The sequence below is a fragment of the Chlorocebus sabaeus genome, chromosome 20 (genome assembly GCF_047675955.1).
Source record: "Chlorocebus sabaeus isolate Y175 chromosome 20, mChlSab1.0.hap1, whole genome shotgun sequence".
Taxonomy (NCBI): domain Eukaryota; kingdom Metazoa; phylum Chordata; class Mammalia; order Primates; family Cercopithecidae; genus Chlorocebus; species Chlorocebus sabaeus.
Genome location: NC_132923.1, coordinates 69,576,165 through 69,601,599, shown reverse-complemented (window position 1 = coordinate 69,601,599; position 25,435 = coordinate 69,576,165). Strand labels below are relative to the sequence as shown.

Genomic DNA, 25,435 nt, shown 5'->3' with positions numbered 1-25,435 from the left:
TTCTACTTATGGCTAGCCAATTTTCCCAGCACCATTTATTAAATAGGGAATCCTTTCCCCATTTCTTGTTTCTCTCAGGTTTGTCAAAGATCAGATGGCTGTAGATGTGTGGTATTATTTCTGAGGACTCTGTTCTGTTCCATTGGTCTATATCTCTGTTTTGGTACCAGTACCATGCTGTTTTGGTTACTGTAGCCTTGTAGTATAGTTTGAAGTCAGGTAGCATGATGCCTCCAGCTTTGTTCTTTTGACTTAGGATTGTCTTGGAGATGCGGGCTCTTTTTTGGTTCCATATGAACTTTAAAGCAGTTTTTTCCAATTCTGTGAAGAAGCTCATTGGTAGCTTGATGGGGATGGCATTGAATCTATAAATTACCTTGGGCAGTATGGCCATTTTCATGATATTGATTCTTCCTATCCATGAGCATGGTATGTTCTTCCATTTGTTTGTGTCCTCTTTGATTTCACTGAGCAGTGGTTTGTAGTTCTCCTTGAAGAGGTCCTTTACATCCCTTGTAAGTTGGATTCCTAGGTATTTTATTCTCTTTGAAGCAATTGTGAATGGAAGTTCATTCCTGATTTGGCTCTCTGTTTGACTGTCACTGGTGTATAAGAATGCTTGTGATTTTTGCACATTAATTTTGTATCCTGAGACTTTGCTGAAGTTGCTTATCAGCTTAAGGAGATTTTGGGCTGAGACAATGGGGTTTTCTAAATATACAATCATGTCATCTGCAAACAGGGACAATTTGACTTCTTCTTTTCCTAACTGAATCCCCTTGATTTCTTTCTCTTGCCTGATTGCCCTAGCCAGAACTTCCAACACTATGTTGAATAGGAGTGGTGAGAGAGGGCATCCCTGTCTTGTGCCAGTTTTCAAAGGGAATTTTTCCAGTTTTTGCCCATTCAGTATGATATTGGCTGTGGGTTTGTCATAAATAGCTCTTATGATTTTGAGGTACGTTCCATCAATACCGAATTTATTGAGCGTTTTTAGCATGAAGGGCTGTTGAATTTTGTCAAAAGCCTTTTCTGCATCTATTGAGATAATGATGTGGTTCTTGTCTTTGGTTCTGTTTATATGCTGGATTATGTTTATTGATTTGCGAATGTTGAACCAGCCTTGCATCCCAGGGATGAAGCCCACTTGATCATGGTGGATAAGCTTTTTGATGTGCTGCTGAATCCGGTTTGCCAGTATTTTATTGAGGATTTTTGCATCGATGTTCATCAGGGATATTGGTCTAAAATTCTCTTTTTTTGTTGTGTCTCTGCCAGGCTTTGGTATCAGGATGATGTTGGCCTCATAAAATGAGTTAGGGAGGATTCCCTCTTTTTCTATTGATTGGAATAGTTTCAGAAGGAATGGTACCAGCTCCTCCTTGTACCTCTGGTAGAATTCAGCTGTGAATCCATCTGGTCCTGGACTTTTTTTGGTTGGTAGGCTATTAATTATTGCCTCAATTTCAGAGCCTACTATTGGTCTATTCAGGGATTCAACTTCTTCCTGGTTTAGTCTTGGAAGAGTGTAGGTGTCCAGGAAATTATCCATTTCTTCTAGATTTTCCAGTTTATTTGCGTAGAGGTGTTTATAGTATTCTCTGATGGTAGTTTGTATTTCTGTGGGGTCGGTGGTGATATCCCCTTTATCATTTTTAATTGTGTCGATTTGATTCTTCTCTCTTTTCTTCTTTATTAGTCTTGCTAGTGGTCTGTCAATTTTGTTGATCTTTTCAAAAAACCAACTCCTGGATTCATTGATTTTTTGGAGGGTTTTTTGTGTCTCTATCTCCTTCAGTTCTGCTCTGATCTTAGTTATTTCTTGCCTTCTGCTAGCTTTCGAATGTGTTTGCTCTTGCTTCTCTAGTTCTTTTAATTGCGATGTTAGAGTGTCAATTTTAGATCTTTCCTGCTTTCTCTTGTGGGCATTTAGTGCTATAAATTTCCCTCTACACACTGCTTTAAATGTGTCCCAGAGATTCTGGTATGTTGTATCTTTGTTCTCATTGGTTTCAAAGAACATCTTTATTTCTGCCTTCATTTCGTTATGTACCCAGTAGTCATTCAGGAGCAGGTTGTTCAGTTTCCATGTAGTTGAGCGGTTTTGATTGAGTTGCTTAGTCCTGAGTTCTAATTTGATTGCACTGTGGTCTGAGAGACAGTTTGTTATAATTTCTGTTCTTGTACATTTGCTGAGGAGTGCTTTACTTCCAATTACGTGGTCAATTTTGGAGTAAGTACGATGTGGTGCTGAGAAGAATGTATATTCTGTTGATTTGGGGTGGAGAGTTCTATAGATGTCTATTAGGTCTGCTTGCTGCAGAGATGAGTTCAATTCCTGGATATCCTTGTTAACTTTCTGTCTCGTTGATCTGTCTAATGTTGACAGTGGAGTGTTGAAGTCTCCCATGATTATTGTATGGGAGTCTAAGTCTCTTTGTAAGTCTCTAAGGACTTGCTTTATGAATCTGGGTGCTCCTGTATTGGGTGCATATATATTTAGGATAGTTAGCTCTTCCTGTTGAATTGATCCCTTTACCATTATGTAATGGCCTTCTTTGTCTCTTTTGATCTTTGATGGTTTAAAGTCTGTTTTATCAGAGACTAGTATTGCAACCCCCGCTTTTTTTTGTTCTCCATTTGCTTGGTAAATCTTCCTCCATCCCTTTATTTTGAGCCTATGTATGTCTCTGCGTGTGAGATGGGTCTCCTGAATACAGCAGACTGATGGATCTTGACTCTTTATCCAGTTTGCCAGTCTGTGTCTTTTAATTGGAGCATTTAGTCCATTTACATTTAAGGTTAAGATTGTTATGTGTGAACTTGATCCTGCCATTATGATATTAACTGGTTATTTTGCTCGTTAGTTGATGCAGTTTCTTCCTAGCCTTGATGGTCTTTACATTTTGGCATGTTTTTGCAATGGCTGGTACCGGTTGTTCCTTTCCATGTTTAGTGCTTCCTTCAGGGTCTCTTGTAAAGCAGGCCTAGTGGTGACAAAATCTCTAAGCATTTGCTTATCTGTAAAGGATTTTATTTCTCCTTCACTTATGAAACTTAGTTTGGCTGGATATAAAATTCTGGGTTTAAAATTCTTTTCTTTAAGAATGTTGAATATTGGCCCCCACTCTCTTCTGGCTTGAAGAGTTTCTGCCGAGAGATCTGCTGTTAGTCTGATGGGCTTCCCTTTGTGGGTAACCCGACCTTTCTCTCTGGCTGCCCTTAAGATTTTTTCCTTCATTTCAACTTTGGTGAATCTGGCAATTATGTGTCTTGGAGTTGCTCTTCTCGAGGAGTATCTTTGTGGCGTTCTCTGTATTTCCTGGATTTGAATGTTGGCCTGCCCTACTAGGTTGGGGAAGTTCTCCTGGATGATATCCTGAAGAGTGTTTTCCAACTTGGTTCCATTTTCCCCCTCACTTTCAGGCACCCCAATCAGACGTAGATTTGGTCTTTTTACATAATCCCATACTTCTTGCAGGCTTTGTTCATTTCTTTTTCTTCTTTTTTCTTTTGGTTTCTCTTCTCGCTTCATTTCATTCATTTGATCCTCCATCGCTGACATTCTTTCTTCCAGTTGATCGAGTCGGTTACTGAAGCTTGTGCATTTGTCACGTATTTCTCGTGCCATGGTTTTCGTCTCTTTCATTTCGTTTGTGAGCTTCTCTGCATTAATTACTCTAGCCATCAATTCTTCCACTTTTTTTTCAAGATTTTTAGTTTCTTTGCGCTGGGTATGTAATTCCTCCTTTAGCTCTGAGAAATTTGATGGACTGAAGCCTTCTTCTCTCATGTCGTCAAAGTCATTCTCCGTCCAGCTTTGATCCGTTGCTGGCGATGAGCTGCGCTCCTTTGCCGGGGGAGATGCGCTCTTATTTTTTGAATTTCCAGCTTTTCTGCCCTGCTTTTTCCCCATCTTTGTGGTTTTATCTGCCTCTGGTCTTTGATGATGGTGATGTACTGATGGGGTTTTGGTGTAGGTGTCCTTCCTGTTTGATAGCTTTCCTTCTAACAGTCAGGATCCTCAGCTGTAGGTTGTAGCTGTAGGAGATTGCTTGAGGTCCACTCCAGACCCTGTTTGCCTGGGTATCAGCAGCAGAGGCTGCAGAAGATAGAATATTTCTGAACAGCGAGTGTACCTTTCTGATTCTTGCTTTGAAAGCTTCCTCTCAGGGGTGTACTCCACCCTGTGAGGTGTGGGGTGTCAGACTGCCCCTAGTAGGGGATGTCTCCCAGTTAGGCTACTCAGGGATCAGGGACCCACTTGAGCAGGGAGTCTGTCCCTTCTCAGATCTCAACCTCCGTGTTGGGAGATCCACTGCTCTCTTCAAAGCTGTCAGACAGAGTCGTTTGCGTCTGCAGAGCTGCTGCGTTTGTTATTGTTTACGGTGCCCTGTCCCCAGAGGTGGAGTCTACAGAGACAGGCAGGTTTCCTTGAGCTGCTGTGAGCTCCACCCAGTTCGAGCTTCCCAGCAGCTTTGTTTACCTACTTAAGCCTCAGCAATGGCGGGCGCCCCTCCCCCAGCCTCGCTGCTGCCTTGCCGGTAGATCACAGACTGCTGTGCTAGCAATGAGGGAGGCTCCGTGGGTGTGGGACCCTCCCAGCCAGGTGTGGGATATGATCTCCTGGTGTGCCTGTTTGCTTAAAGCGCAGTTTTGGGGTGGGAGTTACCCGATTTTCCAGGTGTTGTGTGTCTCAGTTCCCCTGGCTAGGAAAAGGGATTCCCTTCCCCCTTGCGCTTTCCAGGTGAGGCAATGCCTCGCCCTGCTTCAGCTCTCGCTGGTCGGGCTGCAGCAGCTGACCAGCACCGATCGTCTGGCACTCCCCAGTGAGATGAACCCAGTACCTCAGTTGAAAATGCAGAAATCACCGGTCTTCTGTGTCGCTCGCGCTGGGAGTTGGAGACTGGAGCTGTTCCTATTCGGCCATCTTGCTCCGCCCCCCCATAAAATCAGGTGCTGGTTTTTTGTTTGTTTTTTTGTTTTTGAGACGGACTCTTGTTCTGTCGCCAGGCTGGAGTGCAGTGGCGCAATCTCAGCTCACTGCAACCTCCACCTCCTGGGTTCAAGTGATTATCTTGCCTCAGCCTCCCGAGTAGCTGAGATTACAGGTGCACGGCACTGTGCCCAGCTAATTTTTGTATATTTAGTAGAGACAGGGTTTCACCATGTTGGCTAGGATGATCTCAATCTCTTGACCTCGTGATCCGCCCGCCTCAGCCTCCCAAAGTGCTGGGATTACAGGCTTCAGTCACCGTGCCCATCCGGTAGGTGCTGTTCTTGTTCCCTTTTTACAGATGAAGAAACTTAGGCTGAATGGTCAAGTGAGGTAACATTGATTGAGCTGTATACAGGCCATACAGCTAGAATTATCCTAGCCTAGACTTCGGTGTCCTGAGCAGATCCACTGCTCATTTCATTACTACTCCAGTTGCTCAGGAGGCTCTTCTAGGAGCTTGGACTAAGGTGATGAGAGTACACATGGTTCAATTCCTCTTGGAGGTAGTAGCTTTGTGGGTGCAACATGGGAGCCCTGAGGCTTGCTGAGAATAAATGAGGGGAGTAAGCCTATTCCTGCAGAATTTAAACCAGTAGAAGAGGGAAAGCAGTTCGACTAACAGAGCATCAAGCTTGGATTTTTATTTCTCAGGTGCTCATGGAGCGAGAAGGGAAGCATAAAATGTAACTCGAATCCAATTCTGGATTTATGTGTGGTTTTTCTGGGTTATCTTGGTCAACTTACAGATTTTTCTATCTGTAGAATAGGATACTAATCATTACTTTATGTACGTGACCAAATATTAACAACTAAATTATGTGCTTTGCACAGTGATAAACTACTAAGTGTCTACAAAAGATTATTAAAATTAGAATCTTTTAACCTCTATTTTGCAGTTATATGCAGGAAAAGCAACATTTTAAGTAAAATATCAGGAGACACTGAGATGGAGCGTTGTTAGTATAGAGACTTCGACTGGATTCTTCATTTATATGAGAAACTTGGGGAAACATGGTGGGATGCTGATCACTACCCTTAGTTCTTTAATTCCCCTCCCAAGTGTACCTCCAATTATCTCAATTGTGAAATTCTTAGAAAATTCTCAAAACAATGTAATTGTTTTAATATGTTAATGCCTTATAGTACTTTATGAAAATACTCAGTGTTTGCTTACAAGGTAAGCAAAACTTAGCCAGGATTGTGCAAGTCCTGGATACCCAAGATCCAAGGATAAACCTCCTGCCATTGTCCATAAACAGAGACTTCCAGATTGAGGATGTCAAAGAAAAAACTTTTCCAATAAATTAAGGTAGAAAAGTTAGTGAAAGAGGTTTAATTTTCTCAATAAAGGTCAATTGCTATTTTTAAAATAAGGAAAAGAAGCTTTGAAGTATGAAGTTAGCTGCCATGGTGACAGGCAGAAATGGAGGAAACAGGCGTGGCACCCAGGGCCTCTTTCCAGCACATCATCCTTCCCAGTAGAAGACAGCTTATTTTATCAACAGGTCTAGCAGGATACAGAGAGTGCATCAGAGAAGGCTGGAGTTTTTGAAGCTTTATTGAACACTTGCCATGAAAGTTTTAGGCTTATGGGAGCTATTCAAAGAAAGAAAAAATGTCATGTAGTTTATTTGAAAGTGTCTTGTTTCTCCAAGACTCCATTCATGTCTTGTTTCTTTCTTTCTTTTTACTGTTATATTGGATAAATGCTTGTTCAATCTATAGGATAAAATAGTTCTCAGTACAGACGATTCAGGGGTTGGGGTGGGATAAATTCATTTCAACTGTGATTTGTTTACACACAACATTTCAGGAGTCTATTATGTCAAATGGGATATATCTAAAATGGAAATAAAGACGAACAGAATTGACAGAAACAACATTCCAGAAAAAATAGAAGAGAGAAAAGCATAAAGGAAGTTTTTAAAAATAAGCTATAAAGAGGGAAAAGAGAAAGCACATTGAATTTGAAAAAAAAAAAAAAAAGGAACAAAAATTCAGAATTTGAGCAAGAAAAGAAAGTTCCTGTACTTGGGTGAAATTAAAGAGGAACCATAGGACTACAAATGCTTACCAGTGAAATTAGAGAAAATTCCAGGGAGCTTCATCAGCTGCACAAAAGGGAAAGCAGGTGTGTATGTTAAATTTGGCTCATGCAAACAGTGCTTGGAGTATTGAATAGAAAGAAGAAAAAGTAGAGAAGATTGCGCGTTTTACTTTCCTTCCCCTTCAAGCCATTTAACATGACGTTATGAATGGGGCTGGCTTGATGATGGGGCCTGATAGACGGACTTTTGCCCATGTAATGGCTTGTTACATTCTTTCACCAAAGAGTAGACTTAGAATGAAAACCAGTTCATTTTCATGCCCATAACTCAGAAAAAATTAATGAAGAAGAGAAGGTTAGCTAATGGGTAACTTGATTTGATTATCCTTTTCCATCACCATAGTGGAAGAGCATTAGACACGGTTACATATTGTATGTGCGCTGAGTTTTGTTGTTTCATCCTCTTTTGAGGGAGGTGGGCATCAGAAGTAATGAGTCAACCTTCTGAAGAGTAAAGCATTAGGCATTATAAATGCTTTACTAGATAGGTATCATAAAGATTGTATGTAAGGTGCCTAGCATCATGCCTGAAACATAGTAAGAGATCAAAAAATTGCAGCATTAGTATTAGTATAGTGTTAAGATTAACATTATTTTTAGTATTATGCTGCTACAGTTGCTATTGATTACAAGCAGTCTCACATCTAGAAGTAATGTTGGATTAGAAATCAGGAGACTGCCCGGGCACGGTGGCTCATGCCTGTAATCCCAGCACTGTGGGAGGCCAAGGCAGGCGGATCACCTGAGGTCAGTTCAACACCAGCCTGACCAACATGGTGAAACCCCATCTCTACTAAAAATACAAAAATTAGCTAGCCATGTGTGGTGGCGCATGCCTGTAGTCCCAGCTGCTCGGGAGGCTGAGGCAAGAGAATCACTTGAACCCAGGAGGTGGAGGTTGCAGTGAGCCAAGATGGTACCATTGCACTCCAGCCTGGGTAACAGAATGGGACTGCATCAGAGAGAAAAAGAGAGAGAGAGAGATGGAGGTTCTGATCTGGATTTTGCTATTAATGTGAACTTGAACAAGTCCCCTCTTTTTTCTAAGTCACGGTGATCCATTTGTAAAGTAGGGAATAAATGACCTCTGAAGTGTTGTCTGTATATTGATCTGCTACCAGTAAAACATATCTCTGTAAGTAGCTTTGCAGGCAGAAGGGAAAAATTTTGTTCTTTGCCTCATTTAGTCACCTGATCATTAACAACATGCATTTATATGACAACCAGCCTTGAGGCATACTTGGTCATTTGGTTGTCTGTGGTAGCCCAGACTGAAATGTCAGCTGTTGGAGGGGAAGGGAACAGCAGCACACAGTAGTTACTAGTAACTCGTGTGGCTCCTTCCTCCCCTGACTTTTTAAGTTCTTTGATAGTCTTAGGAATTAAGATTTTTTTTACCTGGCCTAAGAAAACATACAACTCTAGTACACTGAAAATCATATGTGATTTAGCAAAGAAATACAAATGAGGGAATCAGCAGGGGAAATAGGAACCAGTCTCAGTGGGGTTCCTACTTTGTGCTAAGTATTCTCATGAATCCATGACACTATGGACTGTTCACAATAACTTTGCCTTAATCATCACTGTAACTTTGTCGAGCTAGGTATTACTATACCTATTGTAAGGGATGAGGAAATGGTGCTCTCACAGTCAATAGCAGACAACAGAACTGAGATTCATTCACCTTTTTCTTTTCCTTAATACCACTGTTTCCCTTGACCTTAATACAGTGCTACAGAAGAATTTGGAAGTAGAAAGTTTTCCTGCCAGCATGAGATTATCACCTGTGAAAGGAAACTTAAGAGTTTCTTTTTTCCTAGCCTAGCACAATACAAATTTGAAGTAGCTACATGCTTTGTGCTTCTCTCTAGAGCAATGGGGAAAGAGGCTGGTCAGGGAGTAATTGTTGTCTCTGTCTTCCTGCCGGTTGGTGTATTTCTGGCTTGTTCCCGCCCACCCCACCCCCATTCCTGATCTGAGACGTTGTTTTCACCATCTGGAAACTGTCACAACTTGAGTGATGAGTCAATGACATAGCACACTCTTTGATTTTCTGATTCAAGATAGAGTTGTTGTTTTAATATTTACCCCCTAGGCAGGGTATGTGAAGGATGTTTACAGTTATAGGAGGTTTCATTTTATTGGAAGATACTTCATTTACTTGAAGGTCTTTGGGGATTCTGAACTTCTCATAAATGGAGAAGCTATTTTTACCTGGTAGTCAGAGAAAATCAGCAAGTTTGTGTTTGGATCAATGTACCATTATATAAACTCAAATTTATCTTCCATTTTACCCATTTCATATACATATATATGTTTATTTAATATACACATATATTTTAACCTATTTAATAATCGGACACAATATATATAAAACATATTTCATATACATCCATTTTTTTAAATCCTTATAATTATCATCTGAGTATTTTACTATTTGGAGAATGTTATAGCTTCATAAATTGTGATCCATGTTGAAAATTTCTACAAAGGGGTGCCATAGATATCTTTTGCAGTTAGGAAGCAGAAACCTTCTTAATCCCTATGTAGCCATTCATTTAGTTATCTTCCAGTTCAATCCATCATTTTATCTATGCCAGAATATTCCAAATTTTAATGCAGCAGCTAGCATAGCTACTATAGGGGTAGAAAAACTCCCCTCCACCCTCCTAGGGTCTTGGTTGAGTCTGAGAATTAAGTTGACATTAGGTTAACATGAAAAAAAATAATACAAATTTACTCAACAAATGTTATGGGACACGGGAGACATGAAGAAATTAAGACCTAAAGAAGTAGTGAGTCAGTTACTTAAATACTGGATTGAGCAAAGAATAGTAAACTATAAAAATGTGACTAAATGATGTGGGGATGCTAAGGTTTGTACAGAATTCTCTTGGTCTCAACTTCTCATCCTTGAAGATAAAGATGTTGTTGACTTTCTTTCTAGTACAGGTAATGTCTTTCATATGGGAATTTTACCTTCTTATTTTAAGAAACAGCAGAAAAGTCAAAGTGATCTTCTTGCACCTGCTGTTTTTCAAGTGCCTTTAACTCCAATCGTCAATATGTCAGAAGAGTATATTTTAACACCTTTACTAATACAACAAAAACTTAATCCAATCACAATGTAGTAGAATAAGATTTAATGTAAGTAGTTTTAATGTAGTTGCATTAAACTAAACTAGAAGTAAAATAGATGAACACACACACAATTTAAGTTTTATCCGGGACAGCACATGCCTACTATGTGCCACAAATTGTGGCCTCTGCCCCTGAGGAGCTTGCAAGGAAATGGAGGAGATAGGTATCTAAATAAATTAGTTCTCTTTAATTATGTACGTGCTAAGATAGGAAGATGCCAGGGTGCTCTGAGGATACTGGTAGGAGGGTTCACTCTGACCTGAAGACATAAGTAAGGCTTCCTGAAATCTGACCACTTCTTTCCATTGCCACTACCACACCTGATGACCACATCATCATCATTTTACCTGTGCCTCTGCAGTCATTTCCCAACTGGTCGCCTGCATCCACCCTAGTCCCCAGAGTAGTGTGTGTGTGTGTATGTGTGTGTGTGTGTTAATGTCACTGGTATCTTGTTACACCCTCAATTAAAACTCAATTAAATAAGTAAAATTCCTAATTAAACACCAGTGGTTTCCCATATATTTGAGAGTAAAATCTAGGCTCCCTTTTTTGGCAAACAAGTCCATAGTAAATCTGGTTCCTGACATCTTCTCTAATTTCATCGCATACCATTCTCCCTGCAGTCACTTTCTCCAACCACCCTGACCTTATTTCTGTGCCTCTCCCTTGGCAAGCTCGTTCCTCTGCCTCCAGGCTGTGCATTCACCATTCCTCTGTGAGGAAAAGTGTTCCCACATCTTCAGTTGGCCAGCACCAATTTTAGCCCAAGCTTCACCTCCTACAAATGCCTTTGCTGACAAGTCTCTATCCTCCCCAGGGTCTCTCCTCTTTTATGTCCTTCTTTTATTATTACTGGGTTGTTGCTTATATTTTTGTTTTTTGCCTCTCTACTCCAGGATGTTGTTTCCATGAAAGCTAAAATCCCTTCTGTCTGTTCTCTACCATATCCCAAGGCCTTGGCACTTAGCAGCTGTTTAATACATATTTATTGAATGAATAACTGAATGAAAGGTGTCTGAACTGAGTTTAGATGGACGGATAAGACTCACCCAGTCTAAAAATAGTGGCAAAGTAAAGAGAATAGCATGAAGAAAAGACACAGAGGCATGAACAGGCATGAGACGGGCAGGGTTATAAGCAGCTCAGTGTCACTAGATGGTAGTGTCAGAAGAGAGCGGTGGTGGATGTGGCTGGTGATAAACACAGAAATTAGATCACAGAGGCCATTGTATTCCATAACCTTGGACTTTTGGTTTAGAGACGGGGAGACCGCAGATTTTGGCTTAAATCTGTGCTTCTCAAATGTTTTAACAATGACTCACAAGAAATAGATTTTATATATCTGTGAACTGAGATCCATCCCCAGCTTTTAGACGCTGTCACATTCATTGGCTCCTGGCTCCTTCCTCCACTTCAAAGCCAGCAGCAGCAGAGCGAGTCCTTGGTACATCGTATCTCTCTGATCCACTCTCCTGCCTTTCTTGTACACTTTTAAGGACTTCTGTGATTATATTGGACTCACTTGGTTAACCCAGAATAATCTTCCCATCTCAAAGCCCTTAACTTTAATCATGTCTCCAAAGTGTCTTTGCCATGTAGGGTAACCTGTTCACAGATTCTGGGAATTAGGGCATGGACATCTTTGGTGAGCCATTTTCCTGCCTACCACAGGGATGTTTATAGGGAGTTTTCTAAAGATCATATTCCTTTCCCTCCTTCACATCTTTCTTTCAATAGACATTTATTGAGTACTTACTGTTTCCCAGTGTTAAGTGCTGGTGTTCAACAGTGAGCAAGGTAGTCAATGTTCCTGCTCGTATGAGGCTTATATTCTAGTATAGAAGACAGATGACAAACAAGTAATTAAGTAATGAAATGAGGTAGTTACAGGTTGTGCCATAAAGACAATAATAAGGTGATGAGTAAAAAATCAACTGGGGAAGACCACATTGGTCAGGGAGGGCGTGGGAGGGATAGAGACAGTGGTCAGGGAGGGGCTTTCTGGGGAAGTAACACATAAGCTGAAATCTAAAGGGTGTAAATACGTCAGCCACACGAAGAAGCTAGGGAAGAGGATTCTAGCAGAGGACTTGGAAAATGTGAAGTTCTCTAGGCAGCAAAGGGCATTGTTCAAGGAACAGTCTGAAGGCCAGTGTGAATGGAAAACAGTGAACCAGGCAAAAATGTAAGTGATGATGGCAAGATGGGAAGAAGTGAGGCCATGCAGTGGCTGAGAGACTGTGTGTGGTATGGGCTGTGGATATTTTTCTAACAGCAGTAGGGACCTGTTGAAGGGTTTCAAATAGTGGTGGTATGCAGCGAGTAACGTGATCTGATTTATGTTTTTCAAAGGTAGTTGGCTATATGAAAATGGCTTAGAAAGGGCAAGGATGGACTGGAAAGACACGTTGAGGGCTAGCATAGACTTGGGGAGAGATGACAGTGGTTTGGACTAGGGTGAAGGGACAGTTGGAATGGAGAGAAGTGCATTGATCTGTAAAATATTTTGGAGGTAAAGTTGACAGGACTAGAGATGGTTTAGCTGTAGGAAATGAGAAAAAGATTGGAATCAAAGATAGCTTCTAGGTGTTTTTAGCCACTTAGGGATGAGAATATCATTCACTGAGATAGAAAAGGCTGAAGGAAGAACCAATTTGGAGAAAGGGTGACAAGAATTTAGACTGAACACCTTAATACTGAGAATCTGTTAGACATCTAAGAGGTGATGCAAAGGAGATAGATGGATGAGACTGGAGATCAGGGGGATGTGTGAGTTGAAGATCTACTCTGAAATCTTTAGCTAGCAGATTACATCTAGAGCCAGGGGACCAGGTGAGATCACCTACAAAGAAAGTAGAAATAGAAAAAAAAAAATACCTTGAGTGTGCTAAGGTCCTCCAAGAGTTAAAAATCAAGAGGAAAACAAAGGGTAGCCAGCAAAGACTTATGCTAATATGCTAATATTATTTAGAGTTTTCCTGAATGATGACTAGGCTAGAGGTAGAGGAAACAAAGAACCCCATAGGGACAGAAGTACTGTGTCTCTAGCACTTAGTGTGCCTAGCACATGAAAGGCAGCCATCCATATTGAATGAGTAAGTGAAATTTTCTGAAACTCTTCAATATTTTCTGGCATATGTCTAGGTATGGGGTTAAGAGGTAAACTTTTGCTTTGCATTGGCTACTTTTTAATGAACTGACACCACAGAACTTCCCAGCCTACTTTATGATTTTTTGGCCTATCTTTAATAGAATTTAAAGAATTTGTTAGCGACCAGTAGAGCCATTCCTTAGGTTTGAATTTGAAACAGATCAGCATTGCCAGCTTATGTTTTCTGACCTATTCAAGATAAAATCACTCTGTAAATAAGTAATTAAAACAAAATAAGTAAACAAGGTTCTCTAGAAAACCCAAACAACCCTTGGAATTCCTTTTTTTACTGCCAAAGAGATCAATCTTTTATGAGCCATTTTTCAATCTACTGATTCCAGAATCACATGACTGGATCAGAAACTCTCATTAGTCAAACTACTCTGTATGGTATGATGATGAAGCCTTGTTTAGAAGGAAAAGAAGAATAAAAGTGTTCTGCGGGACTAAGTCTCAGATAGGTTAAGCAACTTGCACATGGTCTCAAGTATTTAAACTCAGTGCTAAAGGACCCCAAAGCCCATTGCTGTAGCCTGAATGTTTATGCCCCCCTCGAATTTATATGTTAAAATCCTAACTGTCAATGTGATGATATTAGGAGGTGGGGTCTTTCGGAGGTGATTGGGTCATGAAGGTAGAATTTTCGCAAATGGGACTAGTGACCTTATAAAAGAGATCCCAGAGAGCTCTGTTGTCCCTTCCACCATGTGAGGTCACAGCAAGAAGTCCCCGTCTATGAACCGTCTATGAAGTGGGCCCTCACCAGATGCTAAATCTGCAGACCTCTTGATCTTGAACTTGCCAGCCCCCAGAACTGTGAGAAATAAATTTCTGATGTCTATAATCTACCCAGTTCATGGCATTTTGTTACAGCAGCCCAAATGGACTAAGACATCCAAATTCCTTCTCTAATCTTTTGCTGACCCCAAGAAGTTTCACTGAGATGGGATTTGGAAGGTGGCTAAGATAATTCGATTTACTGATTTTAAAGGCATATGTCATTTTTTAATATAACAAAATCTCAACAAGGTGGAGAAAAATAAAGTGGCAATTGAAGCTCTTCTGAGCTATTTTGGCTGTGGTATTTTCTGAATGTGTTTAACATGAATGAATTTGTCTTCTTTTGCAAGGAAGAATACAAAGTTCTATACCAGAGTCGATTGTTGATGGCACATACTTTTAGACGATGCTCACTGGCACTTATTTTTATAATCATGTGGCTGTTGATTAAAGCAAAAATAGGTAAGATATTTCTGTAAGTCACTCCGTGGAAGAATTTGTGGTTTAAATTCTCAGTTACAGATGAAGTATATATTTATGGTAAATGTTCTGGTAGTTGGTCTTTTGTAGTCAATCTCTGTCATTTAAGTGGATAAGTCTGGTTCTGTGTATAGTAGTTATTTAATTTAATTTCTACTAATGATTAATATAAGGGTCCAATTATTTTATTTCTTCTTAAGAAAGTGGCTTGGTAACCCAGTTGGGCATCACAAATACATGTTTTACATTTCAGCACATTTTTCTTTTTTTTTTTTTGTTTTCTTCTTTTTATTATACTTTAAGTTCTGGGGTACATGTGCAGAATGTGCAGGTTTGTTACATATGTATACACGTGCCATGGTGGTTTGCTGCACCCATCAACCCGTCACCTACATTAGGTATTTCTCCTAATGCCATCCCTCCCCCAGCCCCCACCCCCGACAGGCCCTGGCTTGTGATGCCCACCCCCACCCCCGTGTCCTTGTGTTCTCCTTGTTCAACTCCCACTTAAGAGTGAGAACATGCGGTGTTTGGTTTTCTGTTCTTGTGTTTGTTTGTTTAGTACTTTTTTTTTCCTGCCTCCCACCCTCCACAAGTTTTTTTTTTTTTTTTTTTTCTGAGACAGGGTCTGGGTCTGTTGCCCAGGCTGGAGTGCAGTAGCACAATATTTGCAATACTTTTTAAATACTCTTTTAAAACTGCCTTTTTTTTCTTGGTACAAGTATTTAAATAAAAATTATAAATCATAAATGGTGATGGAAACAAATGTGTTTTTTTCTGGGAAGGCTTTAGTAGTCTGGTAAATAATTTGCATATGAGAGAAGCTGGTTTTTCCCAAAACTGTGTTCCTGAATGTTCTTCCAATCCTGCTTTCTAACCACTTTCCTGGTTATAGTTCTGATTATAGTATTACTGTTATGAGAAGGATGCATATTTTCATTCAAATACAGTTAGACTTCAATATGTTTACCTTCTGTTCTCATTGTACATCACTATTATAACCAGAGACATGTAGGTTAATTATATTTGCATGATCTGAGGGCGTTAATTTTACCCTGTTTTGGGGAATTACATAAACTCTTCATTTTGAAATGGGTTTATTATCACCAGCTAAATATTGCGTTTGTATCTTATTGCAGATGAGTGCAAGAGAGGCGATGTGACTGTGAAGCCTTCCCGTGTAATTTTACTTGGATCCACTGTCAATATTTCATGTTCTTTGAAGCCCAGACAAGGCTGCTCGCCCTATTCCAGACGTAACAAGTTAATCCTGTACGAGTTTGACAGAAGAATCAATTTTCACCATGGCCACTCCCTCAATGCTCAAGTCACAGGTCTTCCCCTCGGTACAACCTTGTTTGTCTGCAAACTGGCCTGTATCAATAGTGATGAAATTCAAATATGTGGAGCAGAGATCTTAGTTGGTGGTGAGCATTCCATTTTGAATTTTTAAAACTTGGTGATCTTTTGGTATTTTTGATCTTTTGGTATTTGATGTTAAGCAGAAACCCAAATACAGGTCAATGTTCTTTCTTTTCCCACCACATTGAAGTATTTTATTTTGATACTGACATGAAAGTTTCAGTGTGAGTTCAGAAATTGGAATCTTATTTGGCAAGTCTCTCTCTCTCTCTCTCTCTCTCTCTCTCTCTCTCTCTCTCTGTCTGTCTCTCTGTTTCTCTGTCTCTCTCTCTCCATCAGAACCATTTATCTGTTGTCCTTAACTCCAGTGGCAGAAAAAATGGATCTCTGCAGTTGGGTCTTTATGCCTTTTTGACTTACGAGAATATGTTTAAAGCTACAGCCTCCTAAAAAGAAAGAAGAGATGTCTTTTTAAACTTATGCAGCCCAGGATGACTACACAGAGTTGAGCAGCACCTCTTGCCCTACCTAACTTAGTGCCTCCCAAAATAGTTCTTCCATCCATGCTCACCTAGACCACTGGTTCTCATACTTAGCAGAAGGGAAAAGAAAACATTGATCACACTTACTATCTTTTCCTCAGTTCTCTAGAAAACTGACTCCAGCTAAATAAAAAAAAAGTAAAGAAAAAACCTGACCTGCTAACAATTCATGAGAAGGGGGTGTGGGGCAGAGGAGTTACATAGCCCCAGGGAGGCAAGAGGGAAGGAGTGAGCCAGGAAAGGGACAAAGGCAAATACCAGGTAGTAACATTACTGAACCGGCCACAGCTTCAACAGAAAATACAGCCGGTTGTTTATACTCTTCGGAACATTCCCAGAAAGAGCATGTAGAAATCTCATGACAAGAGAAAGAAAGAACAACTTAACTATCTCCCACTGGCCGAAGTCCACCTGACAGGGGATCAGTTTCCCACACTGCTGGCTTGCATTGCTGGTCCCTTCAGGCAGCTGCTGGGGGATTAGAATTAACTTGTCAGAGTTGACACCTGCAGCATGAGCCACAGGGCACAGGATGAACCAGCAGCCAGCAGCACACCTACCTGCAGTTCGTAACCTGTGGCCCATAGCCTTGCAGGTCCAACCAGGCAAGCCCGTGAGCAAGCATGGGCCCTGAGGGATTCCATGGCACCCTGTGCCTCAGTGATTCCAAGGAAGCTTTGGGGTGGCAGACAAGAGGCATAAAGAGACTAGGAAGAATTGCTCTAGCAGGCTGGCTGACCAAGTCTCATAGACATGGTCTCTGTCATAGGGGTAGTGATATAGAGCTCAATGAGACTCTGTCCAGGAAAGATGGAAACCTCTTCTCTGTGACCATTAAGGATATAGATGTACAGTTGGTACCAGGCAGTTTTCCTGGAGGGCCCCCAGAAGCATTGAGCCGAAGACCAAGCAAATGACCAAGCAGATCATTGGTAGGAAGGAGGTATAAACTAGGCCAAGTACTCACCTTCCAGCTCAGGGCCTCCTGTTCATACCACTGTGAGTCATGTACTCAGCATTGACAGCCTGTGGTATAGTAGAAGTAGCATGGGCTTTGAATCTCAGCTCTGCCAGTAGCAGTGTATTTTACACAACTTAAATTATCTGAGCCTCAGTTTCTCCATCTGTGTTATGAAGATAATAACATCTACCTCATGAAATGGTTGTAGTAATTAGAAGACCTCTTATATGCAAAGTGCTTAATCCCATGCAAGGCCCATGGGAGGCATTTAGGTGATGGCTTTAGGCTTCTCAACAGCAACCTGGAATGTGGAAGGCAACAGAGTCCTGACTATAGACTCTTTTCAACTTAGAATTCTATCCTCAAAGTGTCAGTCAAACGTGAGGGTAGAATAAAGACATTTTAAACTATGCTCAAGATATTTCCTCCCATGCACCCTTTCCCAGGGAACTAATGAAGGCTATGCTCCACCAACCCAAGTCATTCGACAAGAAAGAAGAAAACATTAAATCTAAGAAACAAGAGAGCCAAAGGAAAAAAAGAAGGAACTTAGGAGACACTAAGGATGAGCAGTCCCAGAATGACAGCTAGGTACCAGGCATGGAGGCAACCTGTCTTATATTGGAAAATCCACAAGGCTCCAAGAGAGAGGTCCTTAAGCAGATGAAATGAATAGAAGTGCCAATACACTGCAGTATATTGAACAGTGATTGAGATAATTGGCTTGCAAGTTTGAAATTTTATTAACAAGAAAACTAAACAAATGGAAAAACAAGATAATTACTAATTCTAAGATTAAAAGTTATACAGAAAATGAAAAATTAATATAGTATTCTATATGACTCAGTCATGACTAGTGTGTGTATATGCATAAGTATACACTGTATAAATACATATAAACATATATAAATGTATATGTGTACATGGGTACGTATGTATACAAGGAAGAGATTTTCGTTTTTTTGTTTTTGTTTTTTTTTTGAGATGGAGTCTCACGCTGTCACCCAAGCTGGAGTGCAGTGGTGTGATCTCTTCTCACTGCAACCTCTGCCACCTGGGCTCAAGCAATTCTTCTGCCTCAGTCTCTCAAGTAGCTGGGATCATAGGCATGCACCACCATACCCGGCTAATTTTTGTATTTTATTAGAGAGGGGGGTTTCACCATGTTGGCCAGACTGGTCTCCAATTCCTAATCTCAGTGATCCTTCCCTCTCAGCCTCCCAAGTTGCTGGGATTATAGACATGCATCACCATGTCTGGCTAATTTTTGTACTTCTAGTAGAGACAGGGTTTCACCATGTTACCGAGGCTCAAACTCCTGGGCTCAAGCTGTCTGCCCACCTCGGCCTCCCAAAGTGCAGGAATTACAGGCATGAGCCACTGTGCCTGGCCCAGGACTCTAACTTTTAAATATGAACTTATAAGTTAAAATGACTCTCAGACCACCTGTGTGGAGTCCCTGAGAAAAAAGTAAACTATTGTAATAGTCCAGGAAGAAGTGATCAAGTCCTTATCTAGGGCAGTGGCAATGGGAACCAAACATGGGAACAGATAACTCAAAACCTGGTGGAAGTAGGATCCACTGAATTTGATGACTAACTGGATGTAGAAAATGAAGAGGAAATGTTGAGAAAGACTCTGATGTTTCCAGTCTGTATGCCTTAGAGGAAGCTGATGCCCCAGGCAGCTTCATAAAATGGAACAAGAATAGATGTTGAATCAGAGAGAACTGGCTCAAACAGCTGTACCAATTACTAGCTATGTGACCTTGAACATGTTACCTAACGTCTCTGAGCCTCAGCTTCTTCATCCATTCTATGAGGTTAATCTGAATGCATCCCTCTTGAGCCATTTATACAGATTAGATGGTGTCATGCACGTAGTGTGCTTAGCACAGAGTGTGGCACATAGTAAGAGCTCAAAGGTTTGTTGTTGGAATTTATTGGCAACATTCCTTATTCTACTTCCAGCAAGAGCCTCCAGTGTTTTTTGTTTGTTTGTTTGTTTTCTTTTGAGACAGAGTCTCACTCTTTCACCTAGGCTGGAGTGCAGTGGCGCAATCTCAGCTCTGCGCAACCTCTACCTTTTGAGTTCAAGTGATTCTCATGCCTCGGCCTCCTCAGTAGCTGGAATTACAGCATGTGCCACCACGCCCAGCTAATTTTTGTATTTTAAGTAAAGAAGGGGTTTCACCATGTTGGCCAAGCTGGTCTCAAACTCCTAACCTCAAGTGATCTGTCCACCTCAGCCTCCCAGAGTGTTGGGATTACAGGCGTGAGCCACTGCATCCAGTGAGAAGATACTTTTTTAAAGGAAAAGTTTATTATTCTATTGAAACTATATAAGCTAGATATCATTATACCCATTTTATAGATTAAACTGAAGCTCTGACTTGTCCAAGGTCACACAGTGGGCATTCCTGTGCCTATGTCTGTGGTGGATGCTAAGGACAAAAAAGACATTTATTTAATCAATTGCAGATTTTTTTAGTGTAGACAATAGCTAGGACTTCTGTAGTATGCCCATTTTATCTAACCTAAAGGAAATATGTATCTACACATGGGTCTGGGTATTAGGGTAAAATGGGATGCCTGAATATCTAAGTATTTCTCTTACCTCCATTTTGTCCAAGAAATTCCTAGTTTGCGTCCTGTCTTTCACTATAAAATAGCTTTATTTAAAAATACACACCTTACAATAGAAGGGACCATGCTTGCTTTGTACATCTTTGTGTTTCCACAGCTAGCACTGTGCTTGGCTTGTGGGAGGTACTCAATGTCTACGTACATAAAAGAATTAATTTATAAATGCCTATAAAGTGTTCCAAGGGACACTGCAGAAATTAGATTTAGATGGTATAGCCCAGGAAGACATGACCGAGGCGAGTGGGTATATGTTTCTTGACAGCAAATGTCTGGTGAAGAAAGCAAATAAGTCTCTCATTTTTAAAGGTTTCTAATATTTGAATGGGCATCACTCTAAAGGAAGTTCATTGATTATTACCGGGGTAATGGAGCTAGCACTGGATGTTCACGTGTCAGGGAAAATGGTAGAATATGGAGAAAAGGCTTGGACTTGAGTTACCCACAGCTGAGCTGGAGCCTTGAATCTGCCACTTCATAATTTTATAATCTTGGGTCAGATATTTCACCTCTCTCAAAAATAAAGATAATAATGATATCTACCTCATGGGGTGCTATGCTGTCTAATTCAGAAAAACTGCACATAGCACTGGACTAGGCATACAGTAAGTATTTGAGCCATATTTACTAGTATTATTACTGTTTCTAGGAGAAATTTTTGCCTTAATGGCAAACTGGGACTTGGACGAAATCTGAAAATGGCTTCTAGTTTACCTGGGTTTACGGCATGTGGGGGACGTATTGTCATGTTGTTGGCAGATAATAACAATTTGGTTGAAATATCACCTGTGTGATATATAAGGTTTTTGTCTTTTCTTTTTAAAGTTGCTCCAGAACAGCCTCAAAATTTATCCTGCATACAGAAGGGAGAACAAGGGACTGTGGCCTGCACCTGGGAAAGAGGACAAGACACCCACCTATACACTGAGTATACTCTACAGTGAGTGAGAGGCTGTATTCTTGCAATTGTTTTGTAGATCTTCTCTTAAATGACATTTAGAAATATCTATTATTTATTTATTTAGACGGAGTCTCACTCCGTTGCCAGGCTAGAGTGCAGTGGCACAATCTCAGCTCACTGCAACCTCCGTCTCCCGGGTTCAAGTGATTCTCCTGCCTCAGCCTCACGAGTAGCTGGGATTACGGGAACCCGCCACCATGCCCAGCTAATTTTTGTATTTTTAGCAGAGATGGAGTTTCACCATGTTGGCCAGGATGGTCTCGATCTCTTGACCTCATGATCCGCCCTCCTCGGCCTCCCAAAGTGCTGGGATTACAGGCATGAGCCACGGCGCCTGGCCTATCTGTTTTATTTTTACCAGAGAGAAGAAGCAGTAGATACTTCTAGACAATTAGATACCTTTTTAAAAGTTTCTGTGTTTATAGTTAAAATCGCTTCATTCATCTACGGTATGAGAGACCTAATGTCTTCGGTCTGAGTTCTAACTCAGCGTTCTCTTCAGTGCATCCAAGATCCAAGTTATGGCTGTTCTTTCCCACTCTAGTAGGGTAAAACTGGTTGCATAATATCGCTTCTCTTTTTTGCAGCTGCAGACTCTTGGGGTCATGATACATAAATAAACTCTTCCTTGTGGTAGTTTTCCATTCGCTTGGAGAAGTTTCTTTTTAAAGCACCATTGGCTGACCTAAGAGTCCATGAGAAGAGAGAGTCTGGGAGATTCTGTTCCTTGGAGTAGATTTCGTGATCCCATTAAAGATCCAGCTGATTTGTGCTATTCCTGAGTGAGGAGATGGAGGAAAGGAGGGGTTCTGTAGTACATTTACTTTTTCTAACCTACAAGAAATATTTATTGACATGCAGGTCTCAGTATTAGGGTAAAATAGCCCAGGATTCTACTCTGGCCACTGCTGTACTAGGAACTGACAGTTCTGTGCCGCAGATGTCAAGGTGACCACGGTCCTTAGGATAATGTTTGGAACTGCCCCGGGGAGCCAAGATGACAGCAGGGTTTGGGGAATTTCAGCAGCGTAGGCGTGGTTACCTATCTATCTACACAAACATGAAAGAACATCTCAGTTCTACTAAAAAAGGGAGTTGGGTGAAGTATAGTCTTATATGACCATTTAATACAAATATTCCTGGTGTATATTACCAGGTCATAAGATTGACCTTTAAAAATTGTCTAGAATTCTAAATATTTAAACATTTTGTTCTTTTCTACTGTAAGTAGAAAGTAGTACATAAAACATCTTGCTACACGTGGTTGTGTTTTCTTTACAGGTTAAGTGGACCAAAAAATTTAACCTGGCAGAAGCAATGTAAAGATCATTATTGTGACTATTTGGACTTTGGAATCAACCTCACCCCTGAGTCACCTGAATCCAATTTCACAGCCAAGGTTACCGCTGTCAATAGTCTTGGAAGCTCCTCTTCATTTCCATCCACATTCACATTCTTGGACATAGGTACATTTTATTTCACTATTTCACTGGTTCTTTATAATTATTTTTAAAATCATTCAAAATTTTTTTATGGTTGTTTCAAGAAAGACAGAGATTGATGGAAATTGGCCAACAGGCATAGGCAAAAGATAGAAATTACTTTGATGCAAGTCAAAGGGTGTGTGATTCTAGAGCTGTATAAAGATGGCTATACAAAGTGGGATGTTCAACATTATTCTCTCTGTTGGAGAAATTAGTCCCTGGATTCAAATCCCATGAAAGAATCAGCTACTAATGATACCACCTCACTGAGGAGAGGGTCCTGTGGGGTCATTCAAGATGCTCAGTGCAAGCCCTTCTCGGAGGAGGTGTCCTTTCACCCCCATGGCTACTCCCATTGTTGTGAGATAGGCTACATGTGGGCCTGCTAGGTTAGAGCAGCGAGGTACAAACTATGAATAAAATTTCTCAAGCCACAGGTGCGTCTTGCTCTGAGAATACTTACCTCCAACCCTGGAGTGAGCCAGTACATTCCTGAGCAAATGTAATTGGTCCAGTTGAATCAGAGGCCAATCTCAGGCATTCCAAGTTCTGACCATCCAGGCAGAATTGGGCTGCCTGAAGTTCCAACCTCACACTATGCGCTTCTCACCTCTCTTTCCATGGCACTTCTTTGCATATATACTGCTAACGATGAGTCTGATCATTGGCATTTACTATACACTTTTCCACTACATTTCTTCTTAGGCTTCCTCCCATTTTTTTTCATACACCATTGATCTCTAGGCTACTTTCTCGCCCCTTGTTCTTTTCCTCTGTCCCTTTGCTATGAATTTTCCTACCAACATTTCTTCTCCTCCTGAGGCAATCATCACTAGCCACCTCTGCTTTCCAGTCATTGGAACTCTTGAGTTTGGCACATTGGTTTTTAAAAAACCATTGGATTAAGTGGAGTTGAAACTTACCACTAATGTTGGTAGTAGTTATTTGGTGAAAATGAGATTTGATTAAGGGGGATTATTTTAAAGATTCAGAAGTGAATCCAGCTTTTAAAAAAATTCTTTCTTAAAGCCTGGAACTTTTCCCTTGTATATTTTACCAAATTTGATGGTTGTGCATCTCAGAACTGAGTTTTGTCAAACTCTTTATAGCTCATGCCAGTACATAAGACAATTGCTGATCACGGATCCTGAACCACACTTTTTTGTTTGTCCTGGTTACTAGTGAGGCCTCTTCCTCCGTGGGACATTAGAATCAAATTTCAAAAGGCTTCCTCCGTGAGCAGATGCACCCTTTATTGGAGAGATGAGGGACTGGTACTGCTTAATCGACTCAGATATCGGCCCAGTAACAGCAGGCTCTGGAATATGGTAATGATCTTTAGAGTGAAGGAAAAAACATTGAAGGGTTCTTAATATTGCTGCACAGACCTCTGTCTTTTCATACAGCAAAATACAGAGTTTAAGAATATTTATCCCAAAGTACACACTTGAGAACTATCAGAAAGTCACGTACACCTCTGTTGATTAAGAAATATCTTGAATTTTGATCTCTGATTCTGAAATTTTTAAAGCTTTTGTAAACCAATATTAATTTTCTATAGTTTGTTTCTAACAGAGGATTCGTTTCTCCTTATTGTTTACCCCATCCTGTTATTACTTTTTAGCATTTAAAAAAGATATTGAAAAGAGAAATATTAAGAAATGTCCACAGAGATTTATATAGAATTTTATATTCCAAAGAAAATGTCTACAATTTGATATAATATTAGGCATTACATGTTTTAAAATAAAATGTATGGGATTCTGATTCTTTCCAGGATTGTTGTAAAATTCAATGGCTTATAATAACAAAGGATCAGTTCCACAGATAGCTGATATTCAAGAGAGTATAACTAATTAAAGCGTTTTATTTAAAAAAAGCCAGTTCTATGTTTGTGTTAAAACATTCATCACATTCTAATTGTAATCAAATAAAAAATAATCTCTAGTGTAGAAACTTCTCCAAGGTGTTTTGAAACTTCATAGTTTTCAATCTTTACTTGTTTTTCAGCTGGTTTCAGGATCCCCCTTGAGAACCTACATAGGTGGGTTCTTAGTCCCGGGAGATTTTATTTTACTTTTAATAAGAAGCTATATTTCAGATTAATATCATATCTATTCGGTAAGACAGTCATTGATATTTCTTCTCATTTAACGGTAGGTCTGAAAAACAAATAAGATCAAACAGCCTGGGGTTTTTCTCATTTTGTGTTAAAATTCTTTAAATTAGCAATCTAGTATTAATAGGCACTTTAAAAAAATGTCTGTTTCAAGGTTAATGTTACAGAGGCCAAAGGAAGACATGATTTGCTGGATCTGAAACCATTTACAGAATATGAATTTCAGATTTCCTCTAAGCTACATCTTTATAAGGGAAGTTGGAGTGATTGGAGTGAAACATTGAGAGCACAAACACCAGAAGAAGGTATGTATCCAAAATATACGTACATATCAGGGAGGAATAAAGGGGAGAGAGGGGGAAGATGTAACGATTTCCTTGGAATAGAATCTTTAAAGTACTGGTGCTGAATCAAAAAGTATGACTGCATTAGTTAACAACTTAATTTTTATATTAACTTAAGTGCTGAAACTGTTCAAGGAAATATGTTTCTATCACTAGGACATTTTTAACACTGGGTAAGTTCTACTCCTGTTTGCTATCAGTTATGTTGGTTATAATGCTTGGTTGTAACTCTTATCTCTCTTACTATCTCAGTAACTTATTTCACAGAGCTATAACCAGTAATTAATCTCATTTCTTGTTAAAGCTTCATATATTTTATTTTTGATTCGATGAAAAGTAATATGGCTCAATAAGCTATA

General features: G+C 40.2%; 1 protein-coding gene across 3 annotated transcripts in view; it reads left to right on the top strand.

Moving 5' to 3' along the window:
• The window catches only part of IL12RB2 (interleukin 12 receptor subunit beta 2), a 97,917-nt gene that overhangs the window by 4,493 nt on the left and 67,989 nt on the right, over positions 1-25,435 (top strand). The window contains exons 1-7 of one of the 3 annotated variants that reach the window (XM_007978358.3): positions 10,460-12,435; positions 14,532-14,643; positions 15,801-16,088; positions 20,994-21,108; positions 22,411-22,595; positions 23,796-23,941; positions 24,887-25,037. In XM_007978358.3, coding sequence (XP_007976549.2) covers positions 12,409-12,435; positions 14,532-14,643; positions 15,801-16,088; positions 20,994-21,108; positions 22,411-22,595; positions 23,796-23,941; positions 24,887-25,037 — 1,024 coding nt within the window. In that variant the 5' untranslated portion in view covers positions 10,460-12,408. Of the gene's footprint in view, positions 1-10,459; positions 12,436-14,531; positions 14,644-15,800; positions 16,089-20,993; positions 21,109-22,410; positions 22,596-23,795; positions 23,942-24,886; positions 25,038-25,435 lie in introns of those variants that run through there. The other 2 variants (XM_038001423.2, XM_073007216.1) reach the window with 2 other exon arrangements.